The sequence below is a fragment of the Bos indicus x Bos taurus genome, chromosome 13, assembly GCF_003369695.1.
Source record: "Bos indicus x Bos taurus breed Angus x Brahman F1 hybrid chromosome 13, Bos_hybrid_MaternalHap_v2.0, whole genome shotgun sequence".
NCBI lineage: Eukaryota > Metazoa > Chordata > Mammalia > Artiodactyla > Bovidae > Bos > Bos indicus x Bos taurus.
The window spans coordinates 81,973,003-81,993,794 of NC_040088.1; the positions used below are offsets into that span (position 1 = coordinate 81,973,003).

The 20,792-nt window shown below is 38.0% G+C and overlaps 1 protein-coding gene across 2 annotated transcripts in view; it reads right to left on the minus strand.

Annotated features, from left to right (window-relative positions):
• PLCB1 (phospholipase C beta 1) overlaps window positions 1-20,792 on the minus strand; it is an 856,985-nt gene that overhangs the window by 209,201 nt on the left and 626,992 nt on the right. For both annotated transcript variants that reach the window (XM_027560329.1, XM_027560330.1), the window contains exon 10: window positions 5,513-5,659. In XM_027560329.1, the coding sequence (XP_027416130.1) occupies window positions 5,513-5,659 (147 nt within the window). The remainder of the gene's footprint in view (window positions 1-5,512; window positions 5,660-20,792) is intronic.

Here is a 20,792-nt window from a genome sequence, read left to right on the forward strand (position 1 = left end):
CTTAAAATGTTACAAGGAAATAAGTAGTGTGGTCATGACTTGGGGCGGGGGCGGGGGGGTGGGGAGGATTGATCTTAACCTTAGTGAGAGTGTCTCTGTAAGTCTTTTTTCCTGTATTTGAAACATACTGCAGTAAGTGTCAACCTTTCTTTGTGCCTAGCATTTTAAAGGCTCACGTGAATAGAAAAACTTTTCTTTTTCCACCAAATACACCTTGTATGAAATAATGTTTCTATAGAAAATGTTTCTACTTCTTCTGGAACTGCTTGTAAAGTATAAAATCTAATTCATTTTCTAGATACTGATTTTAACATTTAACTGGATTCTATGGTGTTATTAAAATTTTATAATATTCATGATTGGCTTTTGGAAGTTTGAATTTCTGTATTACAGATGTTCATATTTACCCAAAGATCTCTGAAAGATGAGTTGTACATGAGGTTTATCTATATTTAAAACAAGGACACTAATAATATCATATGAATATCATACAAAGTAAAACCAAATTTTACCTCAAAAGACGATTTCAGTCAAAATCTCAAGATCCTATATTAGAATTTATATGTCGTTTTTAAAATTAATAATATAGAATTCTCCTTAATTCCGCAGAAGGAAAATAAGAAATTTTGACTGGTATTGGGACAAAATAATGTTTTAAGCATGGAAATTTACATAATGCAAACTTTAGTTTGACAATATATGGCTCTGAAAAATGAAGATTAGTTTAAAAACAACCTTAAAGATCAGAACATGATCTAACATAGTAACAGTTTTAAAAATTGAATATTTAAAAATATGTGAATTCTAATACTACTAGAAATTTAAAAATTGGGGAGAGTTGGTATACTTGGTCAGAAATCATGTATATTAGATGGTGGTGATATGAAATCACTGTTTAGAAATTTGGAGCTAGCTATTGGAGTTCTTTCTTCAGTGAAAAATAGAGTGGACCCTTCACTTTTTTAGTAGTTGAAAGACCCACTTTCTGAAAACTATTGGCCATTAATATGCTAACATCCCAAACCCAACTTACACAAAGAAGCCAAGTTCTTTACCTCATATGTGCTTAAACAAGTTAATCAGAGGGAGGGCAAATTAAGAAATTAATTGGATTAAAAATACTTAGTAAAAAGCAGTTAAAAAAACAGAGCTGCTAAGAAAAAGTTAACAGTATTTTGTAGTTTTATTGCTTGCATTGATATTGAACAAGTTTCTTACAGTTATTATTGTGTTGCCAGTCAAGCAAATGAGTGATTATGAATAATTTGGAAGGAATCAAGACTGATAAAGGAAGCACAGCTATAGAATCAAGAAATGAGAAGGAATAGAAATGGTTAAGTGAACTCTTGTGCCTTCACAAGAAAACAAAAAGTATCTTTTCTTGCTTTGTTCACTGAAATGGTCCAGAAACATTCCATAGCACAGGGTTCAAATTGCTGTTATCCATACACATATTTTTCACACACTAAAAGCAACAAGGACTCATTGAGGGTAAAGTCTGATTCCATGCATGGTGCAGGAAGGAACAAGGTGAGTCTGCAAGATCTCTATGTGCCAGAAAATAAGGCCATCTTCAAAGATTAATGGGTCATGTGAAGAAGAGAGAGCAGCCAACCTAAAAAATGTTCCCACTGACCACAGCTGAGACAATCTGACATCAAAAGGAGAATAGAGGCTGTGGTTGAGTGAATCTACATAAACTCTGAAAACTTGAGGTCCATAATGATACACATTAATTGACACACCCAGTCAATCTTGCAACTCAATTGTTTTGGTACCATTGCCTCTTTTATTTTATGGCAAATAATATAGATACTAATGGATGTAAATATATTCATTTTTGGACTTAAAAGGGGCTATTTGTAAAATTACTGCATATTGTGACTTCTAGATGAAACAACATCTAGAATTCACCCGAACATACATTTTTATGAGTTTTGTGGTCCTAAGTATATGATGAATGCAAGATTCAATCATGTGTCAAAGTCTTCACAGTTACATTTCTTAGTATCCTATTAAGTCAAAGATCTAGACTCTTAACTTGAGCTTCCATGAAAGTGAAAGTGAAAGTCAGTCAGTCCTGTCCGACTCTTTGTGACCCCATGGACTATAGAATCCATGGAATTCTCTAGGCCAGAATACTGGAGTGGGTGGATCCTTTCCCTTCTCCAGGGGATCTTCCCAACCCAGGGATGGAACCCAGGTCTCCCACATTGCAGGCGGATTCTTTACTGTCTGAGCCACCAGGGAAGCCCAAGAATACTGAAGTGGGTAGCCTATGCCTTCTTCAGTGGATCTTCCCAGCCCAGGAATTAAACTGCGGTCTCCTGCTTTGCAGGCTGATTCTTGAGTTTCCATACACCTCCTCAAACTTAGATGAGAAAAATGATTACATCTTCAACTCAAACCACCATGTGCAGTTTAACATTCTCTTCAGTTATGAATGCAGGTCACAAATCACTGTAGTATTAGTGATACTATGACTTTGTAACTACTAGAAATCACAGACATTTTCATATCATATTTCAACTGTTACAAATATCACATGCATTATTTATGATTCTTAAAAATTGTGTTAATAAAATACATATGATTTAAATTGTGTTAGTAAAATGTACACAACTGTATCAAAAATTTGTTTTTTAATATTTGATAAAAATATTTCAAGGGGATTTATTTCCTCTTTAATTTTACATACATTATTTTATGCATTTAACATCCTTAGAAGGGTTCATAGGCTTCACCAGAGTGCCATATACATCAATGACACCAAATAAGATTAAGGATCTCTGAGAGGGAAAAAAGTCCTTTACAAAGTCTTAACAATTTGAGTGGGAGCTACAAAACTTTTGTAATAAGCCTAGGAAACAGAATCCAAGAAAGTGGGCTAAGTGGAGACTCCCTTCTTGAAGCTATGAAACCTGTAGTAATTTTAAAAGAAGACTAAAAATATTCTAACACTCCTCCCATTGAGGGCTGTGGTCTGTGTCCCCTACCTTGAAATTGGGCAGGGTTCTGACTTTTTTGACAAAGCAGTGACAGTACGGAACTTCAGAGGCTAAGTGCACAAAGACAATTAAGTTTCCACCGTGTTCTTTGGGACACTTGCTTTGGCAGCTATAAGCTGCCATGTAAGATGCCCACCTAACCTGAGGAAGTCCAAGCCACACAGGGAGGCCTTATAGGCAATTAGGTCAGCAGTCCTAACTAAGCCCAGCTATTGTGTCGCTAGCCCAAGAACCAGACATGCTTGTGGAGAAGCTTCCAGATGATTCCCACAACCAAGGTGTTTGCATCACCCCAGGCGTTGGCTTCCCAGCTGGAGCCCAAGACGACAGAGAACAGGAACAAACCGTCTGCTCTGTGCCTTGTCTGAGTTCTTGACCTATAGAATATGGACCAAAATTAAATGGTGGCTCTTTTATGCCCATGAGTTTTTATGTGATACGAGAAGAGATGACCAGAATGGGTTTATGATGAGCCAAACATGAATCTAATTAGTTTTATACCATGAATCTCTCTTAGTAGGCAATGTGGTTGAAACAAAACAGGCCACACAAATAGTCTGAGAGCCATCCAATTTTCAAGAAAATCATGCCGTTGCAGTTCAGTTGATGGTAGAACTCAGTATATGATTCTGACTAGATGGTCTAGGATCATATGGAACCATCCTGAGAGTGCCCATTCCAGCTTTCCGGTGGCCACATATCTGTCTAAGAGGCATTTCTACTCTAAGCTATTTTCACCAAGTATGGGCTACCAGGCCAACCCTGGATTTGATGCCAGCACAACATACATTTGTGTCTAGAGGAATGAATTCCTTTAAGGAATTTAGAAGAAAGAACTGCTTATTTGTCAGATGGCTGAGCCCTGTGAAAACCTCACACATATTAAGTGCCTGGATCTCACTGCCATTATGTGCATGGCACTGCTGGTCTGTCTTGCTACACAAACCACATGCCCCCAGACAATAAGTTATAAACGCACCAGAACCACCCCTAAGGCATGGTGAGCAGCTACTATTTACAGATACCAAATGAGACCCCAGACTTTACTTTGTTTGCATTATGGTACATAAGGTCTGACTATCTTATATTCATTTGGATAATGGATTATGTGAAGAAAGAGCATGTAAGGTTTTTAAAAGTCTTTTTTTTTTTTTAACCAGTAGGTCTTTTTTTTACAGTCTTTCCAAAGCTAGTAATCAGAGAGTATTCTATAAGAAATATATTTTTATTATAAAAACATTTTTAGCTTATAGAAATTGGTATTTATTAAACTTTTAATTCTAAACTATATAGAGATTATATATATATATGTTTTAATATTTTTTCTATTTAAAAATCTACTAAAGACTAGATTGTCAATCTACTCAATTGATATTCCTCAATTTAGGGCCAAGTTAGGAAACATAGTGTTGCTTTTTTCCTCCTTTATTATAATATTTTGGAGAAGGCAATGGCACCCCACTCCAGTACTCTTGCCTGGAAAATCCCATGGATGGAGGAGCCTGGTAGGCTGCAGACCATGGGGTCGCGAAGAGTCGGACATGACAGAGCGACTTCACTTTCATTTTCCCTTTCATGCACTGGAGAAGGAAATGGCAACCCACTCCAGTGTTCTTGCCTGGAGAATCCCAGGGACGGGGGAGCCTGGTGGGCCACCGTCTATGGGGTCGCACAGAGTCAGACAGGACTGAAGCAACTTAGCAGCAGTAGCAGCAGCATTATAATATTTACAACAAAGTATAAGTTGTTGCCCACAAGAAATTTGTTTATGTCTTAAACCCTGTACCTTCCCTGGCTCAGTGGTGAACAATCTGCCTGACAAGCAGGAGATGCGGGTTTGATCCTGGGTGGGGAAGATCCCCTGGGGAAGGAAATGGTAACGCACTAACCCACTCCAGTATTCTTGCCTGAGAAATTCTGTGGACAGAAGGGCCTGGTGTGATAAAGTCTATGAGATTACAAAAGTCAGACACAACTTAGCAACTAAACAACAGCAATAATAAAGCCCTGTCCATTTTGAGAAAAATTATTAATTTACCTTAAAGCCAAAGTTATTTAAGGTTTTGGAAATTTTCTGTAGATGAAAACAGTCCAGAGAACTAGACAGGATAATAAATGGATTGAAGTCCATTGAAGAATGAATTCAGTTACATAAAAATTCCATTGGTCTGAAGATATCAGACATGGATACATTTCAGATGAGTTGAAAATGTAGGAAGTGTGTTACAGTATTAGTTGCTCAGTCGTGTCTAATTCTGCGACCTCATGGACTGTAGCCTGCCAGGCTCCTCTGTCCATGGCGATCTCCAGGCAAGAAGGACATGTGAATAAATGATATTGTTACTTTTGGGAAGAGCCTCTAGTCATGGAACCCCCAGTTCTCAAAGGATTTTTCACAGGAAGTGAAAGGAAATCCACCTGTACTTCTGAACAACAGAAAGCAGAGGTTGGTGACATTCAGTGAGACTGGCTACAATAATTGTCAAAGAACTATAAATTCATACCTGTGAGGTAGGTGTTGTGTGAGGAATTAATGAAATAGTGAGAAAGGGGCTGAGACATATCTTCATTCAAATCCAGTTTCTCAGGTGAAACGACTCCATTTTCTTCTCCACTCAGATAGCGCATAAATCCATCCACTGATATCTGTCCTAGAGGAAATGAAGAGTTAAGAGGAATGTGAATGTAATATTTTTATGGGTTTCTGATATCATATTATTATTTTTTTGCAGAAAACTCTGGTAGCATCCAAGATGGAAAACATTAGCCACAACTGCAATTTGATATGGATAAACAGTAGTCTAGGGTCATGCTGCTTTACTATTCTTATCCCCGAATGCCAGAAATAATAGAGAAAATGTAATTACAAGAGTCTCACAGACTTTCGGAGAATTTAAATACCTAAACATGGATCAACTGTTTTTAAAATATAAGAATGGTTACAATCCTATGCATGGACACCAAAATGTTTTTAGTGCTTATCTCTGGGTAGTAAAGTTAAGGGTACATTTCCCAATGTTCTCTCATAAAAACATGTTACTTTTATGATCAAAAGACTTATTCACACATGGTTTTATTATTTAAAATAAAGTGAAAATGTTTTCAAATAATAATCTTTTTCCTCTGAAAAAGGAAATAAATATGACCATAACTGAGGAATAAAAATCTGAATGTTCATAAAAATGAAGGTCCTTAACATTTCTTATTTAGAATGACTTTTCTTCAAATGAAAGAAATATGACTCACACTTTAGTTTACTCAGATTCTATTTAGAATTTTTCTTTTGTTGTAATATTTCTGAGGTGACTAATACTAAATATTGAGATAATTCTTTATCATTACTAAAGTAATTTTTATATAATACATGGAGAGAGCCATCTTCACGGTTTTGGCTCATCATCAGAGCTTGTTTTTTTAATATTAACAATCAAAGCCTCAAAACCCAACCAACCAACCAAAGAAACAAAACAAACACAACCACCAGGTCATTTGTGAATAGTGAAGATCTTTCTGGTAAATATTAGAGGATAGTATTTCTTTTTCCTTGTTGAAAAAGTTTTCTATTAATATAAAAGTAGTATATGTTTATGGAAGAAAAAAATAGGAAATGACAAGAGCAGAGAGGGAAGAAAACTGAAATTTTTCTGAACATGCCTAACTCTTCATTCAGAGAGAATTACTATTAAAATCTTAGTATATACACTTCCAGAGGAAGAAATGTATGTATGCATGTGTATGTATAGTTCTTTTATGAAGATGCAATCATATATATATATACTGAAAAATATATTATGAACATCATCATATAATATTAATATTTATATTTTGAAAGTGAAGTTGCTCAGTCATGTCTGACTCTTTGCGACCCTGTGGACTGTAGGCCACCAGGCTCCTCCATCCATGGGATTTCCCAGGCAAGAATACTGGAGTGGGTTGCCATTTCCTTCTCCAGGGGAACTTCCTGACCCAGGGATCGAACCCAGGTCTCCTGCATTGCAGGCAGAGGCTTAAACCTCTGTATTATAAAATATATAGAGCTATAACATGACTAACTAATATTTCATTATCTTTGGAGTTCTCATTTTTCACTAGTATAAATAATATTGTATTGAATACTCTGGTAGCTGAATCTTTGTATAAACTTTTTCCTCAGAATGAGTCCTCTGCAATAGAATTGCTGGTTCAAAGACTGCATATTTTTCAGACTTTTAGTATACGTAATGATTTGCTTTCTGTTAAAAGTTCTAGCAATTTACTCTTTCACCAGTGGTTTGCCTTCTCTTCATCCCGATGTCAAACTCAGAGGTAAAAACATGATAGCAGGGGGGTGGTCCTAAGATGGCAGAGGAATAGGATGGGGAGGCCACTTTCTCCCCCAGAAGTTCGTCAAAAGATCATTTGAATGCTGAGAAACTTCCACAAAACAACTTCTGAATGCTGGCAGAGGACATCAGGCACGCAGAAAGGCAGCTCATTCTTTTCAAAAGGAGGTAGGACAAAATACAAAAGATAAAAAGAGAGACAAAAGAATTAGGGATGGAGACCTGTCCTGGGGAAGGAGACCTGAAGGAGAAGTTTCCAAACACCAGGAAACCCTCTCACTGGCAGGTCTCTGGGGAGTTTTGGAATCTCAGAGGGCATCATAACTGGGAGGGGGAAAAAAAAAAAACCCACAGACTATGTGTCTAACCGCAACTCCCAGAGGAGAAGTAGCCCAGACACTCATGTTCACCACCAGCGAGCGGGGGCTGAACAGTGAGGCGCAGGCTGCACGCTTAGGGTAAGGACTGGGCCTGAATGCCCTGAGGGCAATCTGAGGGAGCTAACGTGAGATAGCAACCCAAACTGTGGGATAGCCAGAGAGAGAAAAAAAAAAGAGAGAATTTTCCCGCAAAAAGCTCACATCTTTTTGATTTGAGCAGCCTGGCCCATTCATAGAACAAAGGACTGAGAGATCACTAGAGGAGAGCTAGCCAGCAAAGACGGGCCCAGCCCCCGCAGGAGGCAGAGAGGCAGGCAGGCAACAGCCAGAGGCAGAAGGCAAGGGGCAATCTCGGCCCCAGAGATGGCATCCTTCACCAAACTATGAGCAGGCTCCCAGTTGCTAACCACATCTTCCTGGGATTTTGGACAGTTGACATCCACCAGGAGGGTTGCAGTCAGAGATAAGTTCCTCAGAGGAGACACAAGGCACACCTGAGATGGCACTCTTGTGGTGCACCCAGGAAACCAAGAGGCTGGGACAGGGGAGGTGATAAAATGCCCCGCCCAGCTGGGACGACTGCGCTCACCATGCACCTGGTCGCCTGAGCTGCTCGGACCTGGGAAGGGGACAAATCGCAGGCCCAACCGAGTCTGTGCCTTTGTGGAGTACCTGAAAATCTGAACCTGAGCAGATTAGACCTGGGAAGTGCATGCAACCCAGGGCCCACTTTAGACAGCTCCCTGCAGAGCAATCTGGAGCCTGAGCAGTGTAGACTGGGGAAGCACACATGCCGTGAGCAACGGAAACCCAGTGTGGCCCAGGCACTGCGAGCACTCCCCCCACACACCAGTATATTTGTTTGCAGTGCTCCTCCCTCCCCACAGCACAACTGAACAAGTGAGCCTAAATAAGTGACCACCTTTGCCCCCTTGTGTCAGGGTGGAAATTAGACACTGAAGATACTTGCAAACAGAGGAAGCCAAAATAAACAAAGAAGAGGGAACCGCTCTGGAAGTGACAAGTGCAACAGATTAAAACCCTATAATTAGCATTGACTACATTGGAAGGGGCCTATAGACCTTGAGAAGAAGTATAAGCTGGAACAAGGAACTATCTGAAACTGAACTGATCCCACATTGCCCTCAACAGCTCCAGAGAAATTCCTAGATACATTTTTAATATTATCATTTTTTAATTTTTAAGTTATTACTCCTTTAATTTTCATTTTGATAACCTATTACTTTGTTAAAAAAAAGACTATTTTTAAAGCAAATTCATATATATATTTCATAATTTTTGCAATTTTCTTTTGTTTTTTTATTATTGTATTTTTGAGAGTCTAACCTCTACTCTAGATTTTTAATCTTTGCTTTTTGGCATTTGTTATCAATTTTGTACCTTTAAGAATCTAATCCTCAGTACACATTTTTACTTAGGGGTGTGATTACTGGCTTGATTGCTCTCTCCCCTTTTGACTCTCCCTTTTCTCCCCAGGTCACCTATATTTCCTTCCTCCCCCTTCTCTTCTCAACTCTGTGAATCTCTCTGGGTGTTCCGGGCTATGGAGAACACTTAGGGAACCTATTACTGGCTAGATCTGTCTCTCTCCTTTTGACTCCCCCTTCTCTCCTCCTGGTCACTGCTATCTCCTTCCTCCCTCTTCTCTTCTCTATGTAACTCCGTGAACCTCTCTGAGTGTTCCAGACTGTGGAGAACAAATAGGGAATTGATTACTGGCTAGATTGCTCTCTCCCCTTTTGATTCACCCTCTTCTCCTCTTGGCCTCCTCTATCTCCCTCCTCCCTCTTGTCTTCTCCATGTAACTCTGCGAACCTCTCTGGGTGTCCCTCACTGTGGAGAATCTTTTCTCCATTAACCTAGATGTTTTAACATCTGTGCTGTTTGGATGGAGAAGTCTCGAGGCTACTGTAAGAATAAGACTGAAAACCAGAGGTAGGAGGCTTAATTCCAAAACTTGAGAACACCAGAAAACTCCTGACTCTAGGGAACATTATCATGTATACCTGTGATGGATTCATTTTGATATTTGGCAAAGCTAATACAATTATGTAAAGTTTAAAAATAAAATAAAATTAAAAAAAAAAGAAGAAGAGTTCATCCAAAAGCCTCCATACCTATACTGAAACCAAGCTCCACCCAAAAGCCAACAAGTTCCAGAGCAAGACATACCATGCTAATTCTCCAGCAACGTAGGAACATAGGCCTGTGCATTAAAATACAGGCTGTCCAAAGTCACACCAAACCCATGGACACTTCAAAACTCACTGCTGGACACTTCATTGCATTCCAGAGAGAAGATATCCAGCTCCACCCACCAGAACACAGATGCAGGCTTCCCTAACCAGGAAACCTTGACAAGCCACTAGTCCAACCCCACCCACAGGGAGCAAACTCCACAATAAAGAGGAACCACAAACTTCCAGCATACAGAAACACCACCCCAAACATAGCAATCTAAACAAAATGAAAAGGCAGAGAAATATTCAACAGGTAAAGAAACATAAATGCCCACCAAACCAAACAAAAGAGGAGGAGATAGGGAGTCTACCTGAAAAAGAATTCAGAATAATGATAGTAAAGATGATTCAAAATCTTGAATACAAAATGGAATTGCAGATAAATAGACTAGAGACAAGGATTGAGAAGATGCAAAAACTGTTTAACAAGGACTTAGAAGAAATAAAAAAGCGTTAATCAATAATGAATAATGCAATAACTGAGACCAAAATCACTCTGGAGGGAACCAACAGTAGAATAACTGAGGCAGAAGATAGGGTAAGTGAGGTGGAAGATAGAATGGTGGAAGTAAGTGAAGCAGAGAAGAAAAAAAAGGAAAAAAGATTAAAAGAAATGAGGACAATCTCAGAGACCTCTGAGACAATGTTAAATGCCCCAACATTTGAATCATAGGAGTCCCAGAAGAAGACAAAAAGAAAGGCCAAGAGAAAATACTCAAGGAGATAATAATGAAAACTTCCCTAAAATGGGGAAGGAAATAGCCACCCAAGTCCAAGAAACCCAGAGAGTCCCAATCAGGATAAACCCAAGGCAAAACACCCCAAGACACATATTAATCAAATTAATGAAGATCATACACAAAGAGCAAATATTAAAAGCAGTAAGGGAAAAGCAATAACACTCATGGGGATCTCCATAAATATAACAGCTGATCTTTCAATAGAAACTCTTCAGGCCAGAAGGGAATGGCAGGACATACTTAAAGTGATGAAAGAGAAAAACCTACAACCCTGATTACTATACCCAGCAAGGATCTCATTTAAATATGAAGGAGAAATCAAAAGCTTTACAGACAAGCAAAAGCTGAGAGAATTCAGAACCACCAAACCAGCTGTTCAACAAAAGCCAAAGATCTTCTGTAGACAGGAAACACAGAAAAGGGTTTATAAACTCGAGTCGAAAACAACAAAGTAAATGGCAACGGGATCATACTTATCAATAATTACCTTAAATGTAAATGGGTTGAATGCCCCAACCAAATGACAAAGACTGGCTGAATGGATACAAAAGCAAGACCTCTATATATGCTGTCTAAAAGAGACCCACCTAAAACAAGGGACACACACAGACTGAAAGTGAAGGGCTGGAAAAAAATATTTCATGCAAATGGAAATCAAAAGAAAGCAGGAGTGGCAATACTCATATCAGATAATATAGACTTTGAAATAAAGGGCGTGAAAAGAGACAAAGAAGGACACTACATAATGATCAAAGGCTCAATCCAAGAAGAAGATATAACCATTACAAATATATATGCACCCAACTTAGAAGCAATGCAAATATGTAAGGCAAATGCTAAGAAGTATGAAAGGGGAAATTCACAGTAACACAAAAATAGTGGGAGATTTTAACACCCCACTCACACCTATGGATAAACCAGCTTCCCTGGTGGCTCAGATGGTAAAGCGTCTGCCTGCAATGTAAGAGACCTGGGTTCAATCTCTGGGTCATGAAGACCCCCTGGAGAAGGAAATGGCTACCCACTCCAGTACCCTTGCCTGGAAAATTCCTTGGACGGAGGAGCCTGGTAGGCCACAGTCCATTGAGTCGCAAAGAGTTGGACATGACTGAGCGACTTCACTTTCACTTTAACTCTTATGGATAGATCAACTTAACAGAAAATTAGCAAGGAAACATAAACTTTAAATGATGCAATGGACCAGTTAGACCTAATTGATATCTATAGGGCATTTCACCCCAAAACAATGAATTTCTCATTTTTCTCAAGTGCACATGGAACATTCTCCAGGATAGATCACATCCTGGGCCATAAATCTAGCCTTGGTAAATTCAAAAATATTGAAATCATTTCAAGCATCTTTTCTGATCACAATGCAGGAAAAATAGATGTCAATTACAGGAAAAAAATCTATTAAAAATACAAACATATGGAGGCTAAATAACACACTTCTGAATAACCAACAAATCACAGAAGTAATAAAAAAAGAAATCAAAATATGCATAGAAATGAATGAAAATGAAAACACAACAACCCAAAACCTATGAGATTCAGTAAAAGCAGTGTTAAGGGGAAGGTTCATAACAGTACAAGCTTACTTCAAGAAACAAGAGAAAAATCAAATAAATAACCTGACTTTACACCTAAAGCAAGTAGAAAAAGAAGAAATTAAGAACCCCAGGGTTAGTAGAAGGAAATAAATCATAAAAATTAGGGCATAAATAATTGAAAAAGAAACAAAGGAGATGATAGCAAAAATCAACAAAACTGAAAGCTGGTTCTTGGGGAAGATTAAAAAAATAGAGAAATCATTAGCCAGATTCATCAAGAAAAAAAGGGAGAAGAACCAAATCAACAAAATTCGAAATGAAAATGGAGAAATCACAACAGACAACACAGAAATACAAAGGATCATAAGAGACTACTGTCAGCAACTATATGCCAGTAAAATGGACAACTTGGAAGAAATGGGCAAATTCTTAGAAAAGTAAAACCTTATAAAACTGAACCAGGAAGAAATAGAAAATCTTAACAAAGCTAAATCATCTAAATCATCACAAGCACAGAAATTGAAACTGTAATCAAAAATCTTCCAACAAACAAAAGCCCAGGATCTGATGGCTTCACAGGTGAATTCTACCAAAAATTTAGAGAAAAGCCAAAACCTATCTTATTCAAACTGTTCCAGAAAATTGCAGAGGAAGGTAAACTGCCAAACTCATTCTATGAGGCCACCATCACTCTTATACCAAAACCAGACAAAGATGCCACAAAAAAAGAAAACTACAAGCCAATATCACTGATGGGTATATGCAAAAATCCTTAACAAAATTCTAGCAAACAGAATCCAACAACATATTAAAAAGATCATACATCATGACCAAGTGGGCCTCATCCCAAGGATGTAAGGATTCTTCAATATTTGTAAATCAATGTGATACAACACATTGACAAATTGAAAGATTTAAAACCATATGATTATCTCAGTATATGCACAGAAAGCCTTTGACAAAATTCAACATCCATTTATGATAAAAAAAAAAAAAAAAACACAAAAAAAACCTCCAGAAAACAGGAATAGAAGGAACATACCACAACATAATAAAAGCCATATATGATAAACCCATAGCAACATTATCCTCAGTGGTGAAAAAGAAAGCCTTTTCCCTAAAGTCAGGAACAAGACAAGGGTGCCCACTCTCACCACTACTATTCAACAAGTTTTAGCTACAGGAATCAGAGAAGAAAAAGAAATAAAAGGAATCCAGATTGGAAAAGAACTAAAACTCTCACTGTTTGCAGATCATGACATCTGGTCCCATCACTTCATGGGAAATAGATGGGGAAACAGTGGAAACAGTGTCAGACTTTATTTCTTTGGGTTCCAAAATCACTGCACATGGTGATTACAGCCATGAACTTAAAAGACGCTTACTCCTTGGAAGGAAAGTTATGACCAACCTAGATGGCATATTCAAAAGCAGAGATATTACTTTGCCAAAAAAGGTCCGTCTAGTCAAAGCTATGGTTTTTCCAGTGGTCATGTATGGATGTGAGAGTTGGACTGTGAAGAAAGCTGAGCACCGAACAATTGATGCTTTTGAATTGTGGTGTTGCAGAAGACTCTTGAGAGTCCGTTGGACCGCAAGGAGATCCAACAAGTCCATCCTAAAGGAGATCAGTCCTGAGAGTTCATTGAAAGGGCTGATGCTAAAGCTGAAACTCCAGTACTTTGGCCACCTCATACGAAGAGTTGACTCATTGGAAAAGATCCTGATGCTGGGAGGGACTGGGGGCAGGAGGAGAAGGGGACAACAGAGGATGAGATGGCTGGATGGCATCACCGACTCGATGGACATGAGTTTGAGTAAACTCCAGAAGTTGGTGATGGACAGGGAGGCCTGGAGTGCTGCGATTCATGGGGCCGCAAAAAGTCGGACACGACTGAGCGACTGAACTAAACTGAACTGAACTATCCTTGAATGGTAAGAGATATGTCACCTGTAAATGGAAAAACTGTTTACTCACAGTGTAAATTTTTTATATCCAATAAATTTCTCAAAATAACTGATGAGTACATTCCCTAATTCTGGAAACATTATAGTTAAATTGTCTTTTATATTTTCCAGGAATTAATAAATAAATGAAAAGAAGAAATCTGGTTATTGGCTTTGAATGAGTGGAGCTATTTAAATGGAAATCTTAAATAGGAACAATTATCTGCACTACAAACTGCTTAAAAATCTACTCTAACATGCACCTTGATTAATATCAATAATTACCAAAGGAAAAAGTGCTAAGATAGTTTCTCTTGCATTAGAAATGAGAAATGTCACACAACATTCCTTACACTGTTATATTTGTGTGACCAATTCCTAATAGAGGCAAAAGTTTATATCTTCAAATAATCATCACCTAACAAAGTGATCATTTCAATCATTCTGATTGATGAGTACTCTTCGGTTACTACCTTTGAAGCCTTCCTTTGAAATTCATTTACAGTGGGATGCCTATATTCTTTCAGACTGGTTTCAATTTTTGTAAAAAAACCAAAGTCAATGTCAATGCCACTTAGGGCCAAAGTTATTTCAGTGGGTAGTTTCCAACAATATTTTAAAACTTAAAACATGTAGAGGTAAAACATTTGTTAAAAAATTGAATTTCTTCCTAGTTTTCTATTTCATCCCTTTTATTAGTAGGAACAAAGATCATATAGCAGGAGTACAAAAGATGAAGATCTGGGATACTTAAATTAAGCTTTAGAAGCCAGGGTGAGACAGCCTTGCTAGGATCAGGGCTACTGGGGCGCCAGGTCCTGGGTCTTTCCCTGCTCTGCCTCATTGGCACTTTTTAAAATAGAAAAAATTGGTGTTATTTTTACTTATTTTTTTGTAAAGTGATTTTCAGTTTGTCATTTGAAGTTTGGGTGGTCCGTCATCTGCATTGTGTACAATAATCATTTCACTCTGATTAATGCCATTTTGCCAGCTTCTTCTCAAATGAGTTTCCGTTCCTCCCTCCCTCATCTCTTCCTTCTCCTCTGTCTGCTTACCTTTGACTCACTTAACATTTATCAAATCTCTGCAATGTAATGAATTCACAGAAATATAAAGCACAGCAAAGCCTCTGCCTTCAAATAGATCATAATGTAACAGAAAATAAGACCATTCACCCCTTGAACAGCAGGCATGCACTACTCCAGAGCAGGACATGCATGTCTCTTTGTCATCCTTGGGAACTACCATGATTCTCTGTGCACAGTTGGTACAAAGTCAGCACTTACTTTGATGATTAGTGATTCAAAATAGAAGAGAAATTGTTTTGAAACTGGAAAATCACCAAGGATGGCATAATTTTGATTCTTTTATCTGCTTAGGTCGAATCATACGAAATTGTTAAAATCTGGCATTTTTAACCTACAGTTTCATACAACTCAATTTCTACTGCTATTCCTCAAAGCACACAGTAAATGCAGGTGTCTTTGGGGCCAACGAAGGAAGGTAATATGACTCCCGGAATAAAGTGTGCCCCAAGGAAAATTCACAAGTGTATACTTCTTCTAAAGGCATGCAAATATGGTGTGGCCACAAATATCACTTTTTATGTTGCTGCAGTGAACACTGAGTCTGTGTTTGTGTCTGATATCTTGAGAATAAACATTCTTTGATCTGATCAGCAACTTGTAAAAGCAATTAAAACAAACTGTATGCCAATATGGTTTGGGTAATAAGTTAATTTTAACTTTTTAGCCTCAATTTCTATGTATTACCTCTAGTGCCTTATGTTGAGAAAGGTTCTGAACCATGCTTGTGATTAATTTTTATGACAGTGATGGGTACAGGATAGAAAGTTATTCCCAAATGAGAATATTAAAATTATGGTCAATTGGTGCTCTGAAACATGCCAAAGAACACGTGTCAAAATTTTATTTAGTTCATTAATGAGGAAATCAGGAACATGACAAATCTATTTCAAAAGAGGCTATGAAATATTGACACATACATATATGTATGTCAGAACCCCTCTCAAACAAACAAACAAACAACACCAAAACCAAACTTATAAAAATATAGCTAAATTCAATATAAACCTGGTTAAAGTTCTATAGGTTAATTAAGTGTATCCTTTGGGTTATCTACTCTACCTTTATTATTTCCTGGAAATTAAAGATTTTAACATAATTTTTAGCATAGATTGACATCAGTAAAAAACAGAGTTAAGTGAGTCAGTGTTTGTAAGGATTATTTACAATTAATTATATCAAATAATTTCAAAATCCCCAGTGAAGGAATTCAGAGAAGGCAATGGCAACCCACTCCAGTACTCTTGCCTGGAAAATCTCATGGATGGAGGAGCCTGGTAGGCTGCAGTCCATGGGGTCGCTAAGAGTCGGACACGACTGAGTGACTTCATTTTCACTTTTTACTTTCATGCATTGGAGAAGGAAACGGCAACCCACTCCAGTGTTCTTGCATGGAGAATCCCAGGGATGGAGGAGCCTGGTGGGCTGCCGTCAATGGGGTCACACAGAGTCGGACACGACTGAAGCGACTTAGCAGCAGCAGCAACAGCAGCAGTGAAGGAATTTGCCTTCACTGAATAAGGACATGTGAGTCTGGAGGACAGTTCAGAATATGATTGCAGACTGCAAGTAGGCAGACACCTGGGAGTAACTTTTCAACCGCAAAGCTTTGTCTTGCTAACTAAAGGAGCAAATATGCAAGACTTTTAATGTGTCAAATGATTAGACAGGGATATGTTGAAATCAAGAAAAGCCAATGAAAAAGTAAAGAGGGAGTTGGAGGTTTGTAAGTTACAAGGCATCAACTAAAGGGGTCAAAAGTTCATTTGCAAAAATGTAGATATGTTTGACATAATGAATTAGCCTAAAAATAAAGTTCTGACTAGTAAAGGCTTTCAGAATAAAACACACCCTTAGAGGATGTTCTTTCCTTGCATGTAACCAACAGCTGGAATATTGCTGTTGCTGTTGACTTAAATGTACCAGTACTTTTCCACCAATGTCTTACTGTTTTTGCAAAGCTGCTTATGATTTTTTCTTTCAGGTCCACTGAGGCATGCAGACAAAAGAAAAGCCTTGTGAATTAAGATAGGAAAAACAGTGTTTTTCTAAACAAATTTGTCAAAATTAGTAACAGTACAAGATATGTGGCTTCCTTTCCTGCCAGCAGTAACCGATCAGTGACAAATTCTTCAACTACAGGAGAGAAAACTAGATGGGCTCGTATGTTTCTTTCAATTCTAAAATACTACGAATTCAAGTAGTTAAATATATTAGGGATAATTACCAGATAAAACAAAATGTCATGTATTAGAATGAGATTATGAAACATCAAACCAAAATTAAAAGCAATGTGATGATTTCATGGAATAAAATCAACAGGAAAAGAAGTTCAGAAGGATAATGCCAGCTGGGAAAGGCTAAAAATAAAGCCGTTTACATATTTTCTTAATAAAAGATTGATATGCTTCCAAGTGGACATGTCACTCTTATAATGGCACCTAAAGATCTTTATAAGCATATACATTATCTGAACTTCTTGGAACAAAGTAGGAAAAATACATCTCTCACAGAATGTAGAAACAATGCTCTACAAAGCTTTTTGGTTCAAAAGAAGTTCTCATGTATATTGAGAAAAAAGGCTGGTGATCAAAAGTGAAAATATCTGATTTAAATGGGGAGGAACCATCTTATAAAGGGATATGAGAGGAAAGTGGAATGACAAAATGATGGTCCCTAATGGCCATTTATACGACGTCTCATTTCTCAGCAATATCTTCACTGCAAAGAAACTGGCAAATGTCAGGTGGCTTTGGAATGCCAGGAACTGGACCTCCTTTGACTTCTGTGTCCCCTTGTAGATAGTGACTGAGGCTCCACTGGTATCTTCCTGAACATGTCAGAAAGACAGAAATTTGAAATTCTGTGACAAAAGGAGACCTTCCAGGGATGCTTTTATTTATTTATTTATTTTTAATGAAAAAAAAGTGTTGTTTTTTTTTTTTTGGCTCTGCAGGGCCTTCGTTGTGGTGCACAGGCTCCTTGCTGCTGCTCTAGGGCTTTCTCTAGTTTCAGCAAGCACTGCTATTCTCTAGCTGCAGGGCTTTTTTTTATGGGAGTGGCTCCTCATTGCAGAGAGCAGGCTCTAGGGCATGGGCTTCCACAGGTGTAGTGTGTGGGCTCAGTAGTTGTGACTTGCAGACTCTAAAGTGCTGGCTCAGTAGTTGTGGCACATGAGCTCAGTTGAGCCATGGTATGTGGGATCCTAGTTTCTGGACCAGGGATTGAACCCATGTCCTCTGCACTGGAAGGCAGATTATTAACCACTGGACCACCAGAGAAGCTTTTATATCTTACAGTAAATCTAGGACATTCAGCTGGACCCATTTCATGTTTACAAGTGCATGCCAAGGCCTTTAAATATATACTGGGGAACAAGCTATTCCACTGCCTTCTTTAAACCTGGAGGCATCCTGTGGACCTTTGGAACAATTAAGAAGATCTGTGTCCAGAAAAGGGAGCTCTGGAGAACAGAATGGAACAATCTTTGCTTTCTGGACTTGTTTTCTTATTTTCTCTAGTCCTGACACTCATTATCTATTAACTTTTAGAAACCTACTTCCCACAGAACTTTCAAGCTTGACTTCCTGTTCCAGGCATCTAAGAAAAGATATTTCAGCTTAAGTCTCTACATCAAGAAGACACAGTTATCTAAACCTCTTTGCAATTTGTTCAAACACAATAAGTATTCTCCCAGTTTCATTTTCAGTCACTTTTTTCCCACTTCTATTCTTTGTTGAATCTCTTTCATTTTGTCTAGACCATGTCTTCCTCCTTCATATTTAGTCTTCAGTTTAGTGTGACCACATTTGTCAGTAGCTTCCTGGGAAAGGGTTCCTAGCTTTTGAATTTTTTGAGCCTTGGATGGTTAAAAATCGCTTCATGACTTTTGTATCCTTTACTGATGGTTTAGTTGGGTATAATATTTTCTTTTAGTTTTTGACAGAAAATTGGCTTCATTGTCTTTTAACTTCTAGTATGGCTATTAAGAGATTTAAAGACTTATTGATTGATCATCCTGAAAACATATATGCCCTGTTTTCTTGGGGCTTCTCTGGTGGCTCTCCGCAATGCGGGAGACCTGGGTTCGATCCCTGGGTCGGGAAGATTCCCTGGAGAAGGAAATGGCAACCCACTCCAGTATTCTTGCCTGGAGAATCCCATGGACGGAGGAGCCTGGTGGACTATAGTCCATGGGGCTGCAAAGAGTCGGACACGACTGAGTGACTTCACTTTCACTTTCCTGTTTTCTTATTTGTTTATTTTGTCTCTTTGGAAATTTCAAATATCTTATTCAGTCCCAGTTTCTTAAAATTCACAATGATATGCTTTGTTATTGGTTTATCCCCTGTACTGGATATTCTTGGAGCCTTTGGAGTTGGAAAGCTATTTTCCTATTTGGAACATTTTTATAAATTATCTCTGTACTTATTTCTGTTCTCACTATTCTGGAATATTTGATCAAATTTTACATTTTTATACATATCCCTCCAAGTTTTCTTTTTATTTCCTTGCTTTACTCTCTAGGAGCTTTCCACAACTTTATTTCAAATTCTTCTTTGAGTGTTTTGTTTCTGTTACCCTCTATTTAATATCTAAAAGTCAGTTTATATTCTCTGACATTTCTTTTAAAAATAGCATTTTTTCCAATGGCTTAATATATTCTATTATCATTCTAAGGATATTAATGAGATATATATATATATATATATATATATATATTTGGAGTTTTCTTCTCACTACATATTCATTGTTTTCCCCAAGGTAGTTTTATTCCTATTTACTTCTACTTTTTAAGGAAGTTTTCCTTATATATCTAGTGATTTTTAATTGTCTGTTCATATTTCAAATTGGTGGACTAAAAAGTTAATTGGAATTTTCATATCATCAATATATATGAAAGTGAATCTTAAAAGTATGAGAGCTAATAAGGCATTATTGTAGAGGGATCATCAGTCTTTGTCTCTTTGGAGTAACTCCTAATGTCAATACCTTTAGGTCTTTCTTCTTGAGCTGATCAAGTCCTGAGAAATCTGTTTAATTATTTGCAGGGAGAATAAAAGCCTGGACGCCAGCCTTCCAGAGCTAATGTGGGAAGAAGTAGCCAGTATGTTTATGATCCTTATATTGCTTTGCTTTCAAATGATAGGTAGCTCTGCTTTCACCTGGGGCTTTGTCTTCCCCAGACCCTCTGTTTTCTTGTCTCCAATAAGTGAGTCTTTAGTTTCCTCCCAGGTGGGAGTTCTATGTGTGTACGTGTGTGTGTGTGTGTGCACACGCACATGCTTTGTCGCTCAGTTTTATTTGACTCTCTGAGGCCCCGTGGACTATAGCCTGCCAGGTTCCTCTGTCCACGGAATTTTTCAGGCAAGTTCAGGGAGTTCTGATTACTGCTTACACAGCTGTCAACAGATTCTCCTTATTTTAGACTGTGGCTCTAAACCCACTTCAGAGGAAATTAACATGATCAATTTCTGAGACTTTTAAGGTTTTCACAGA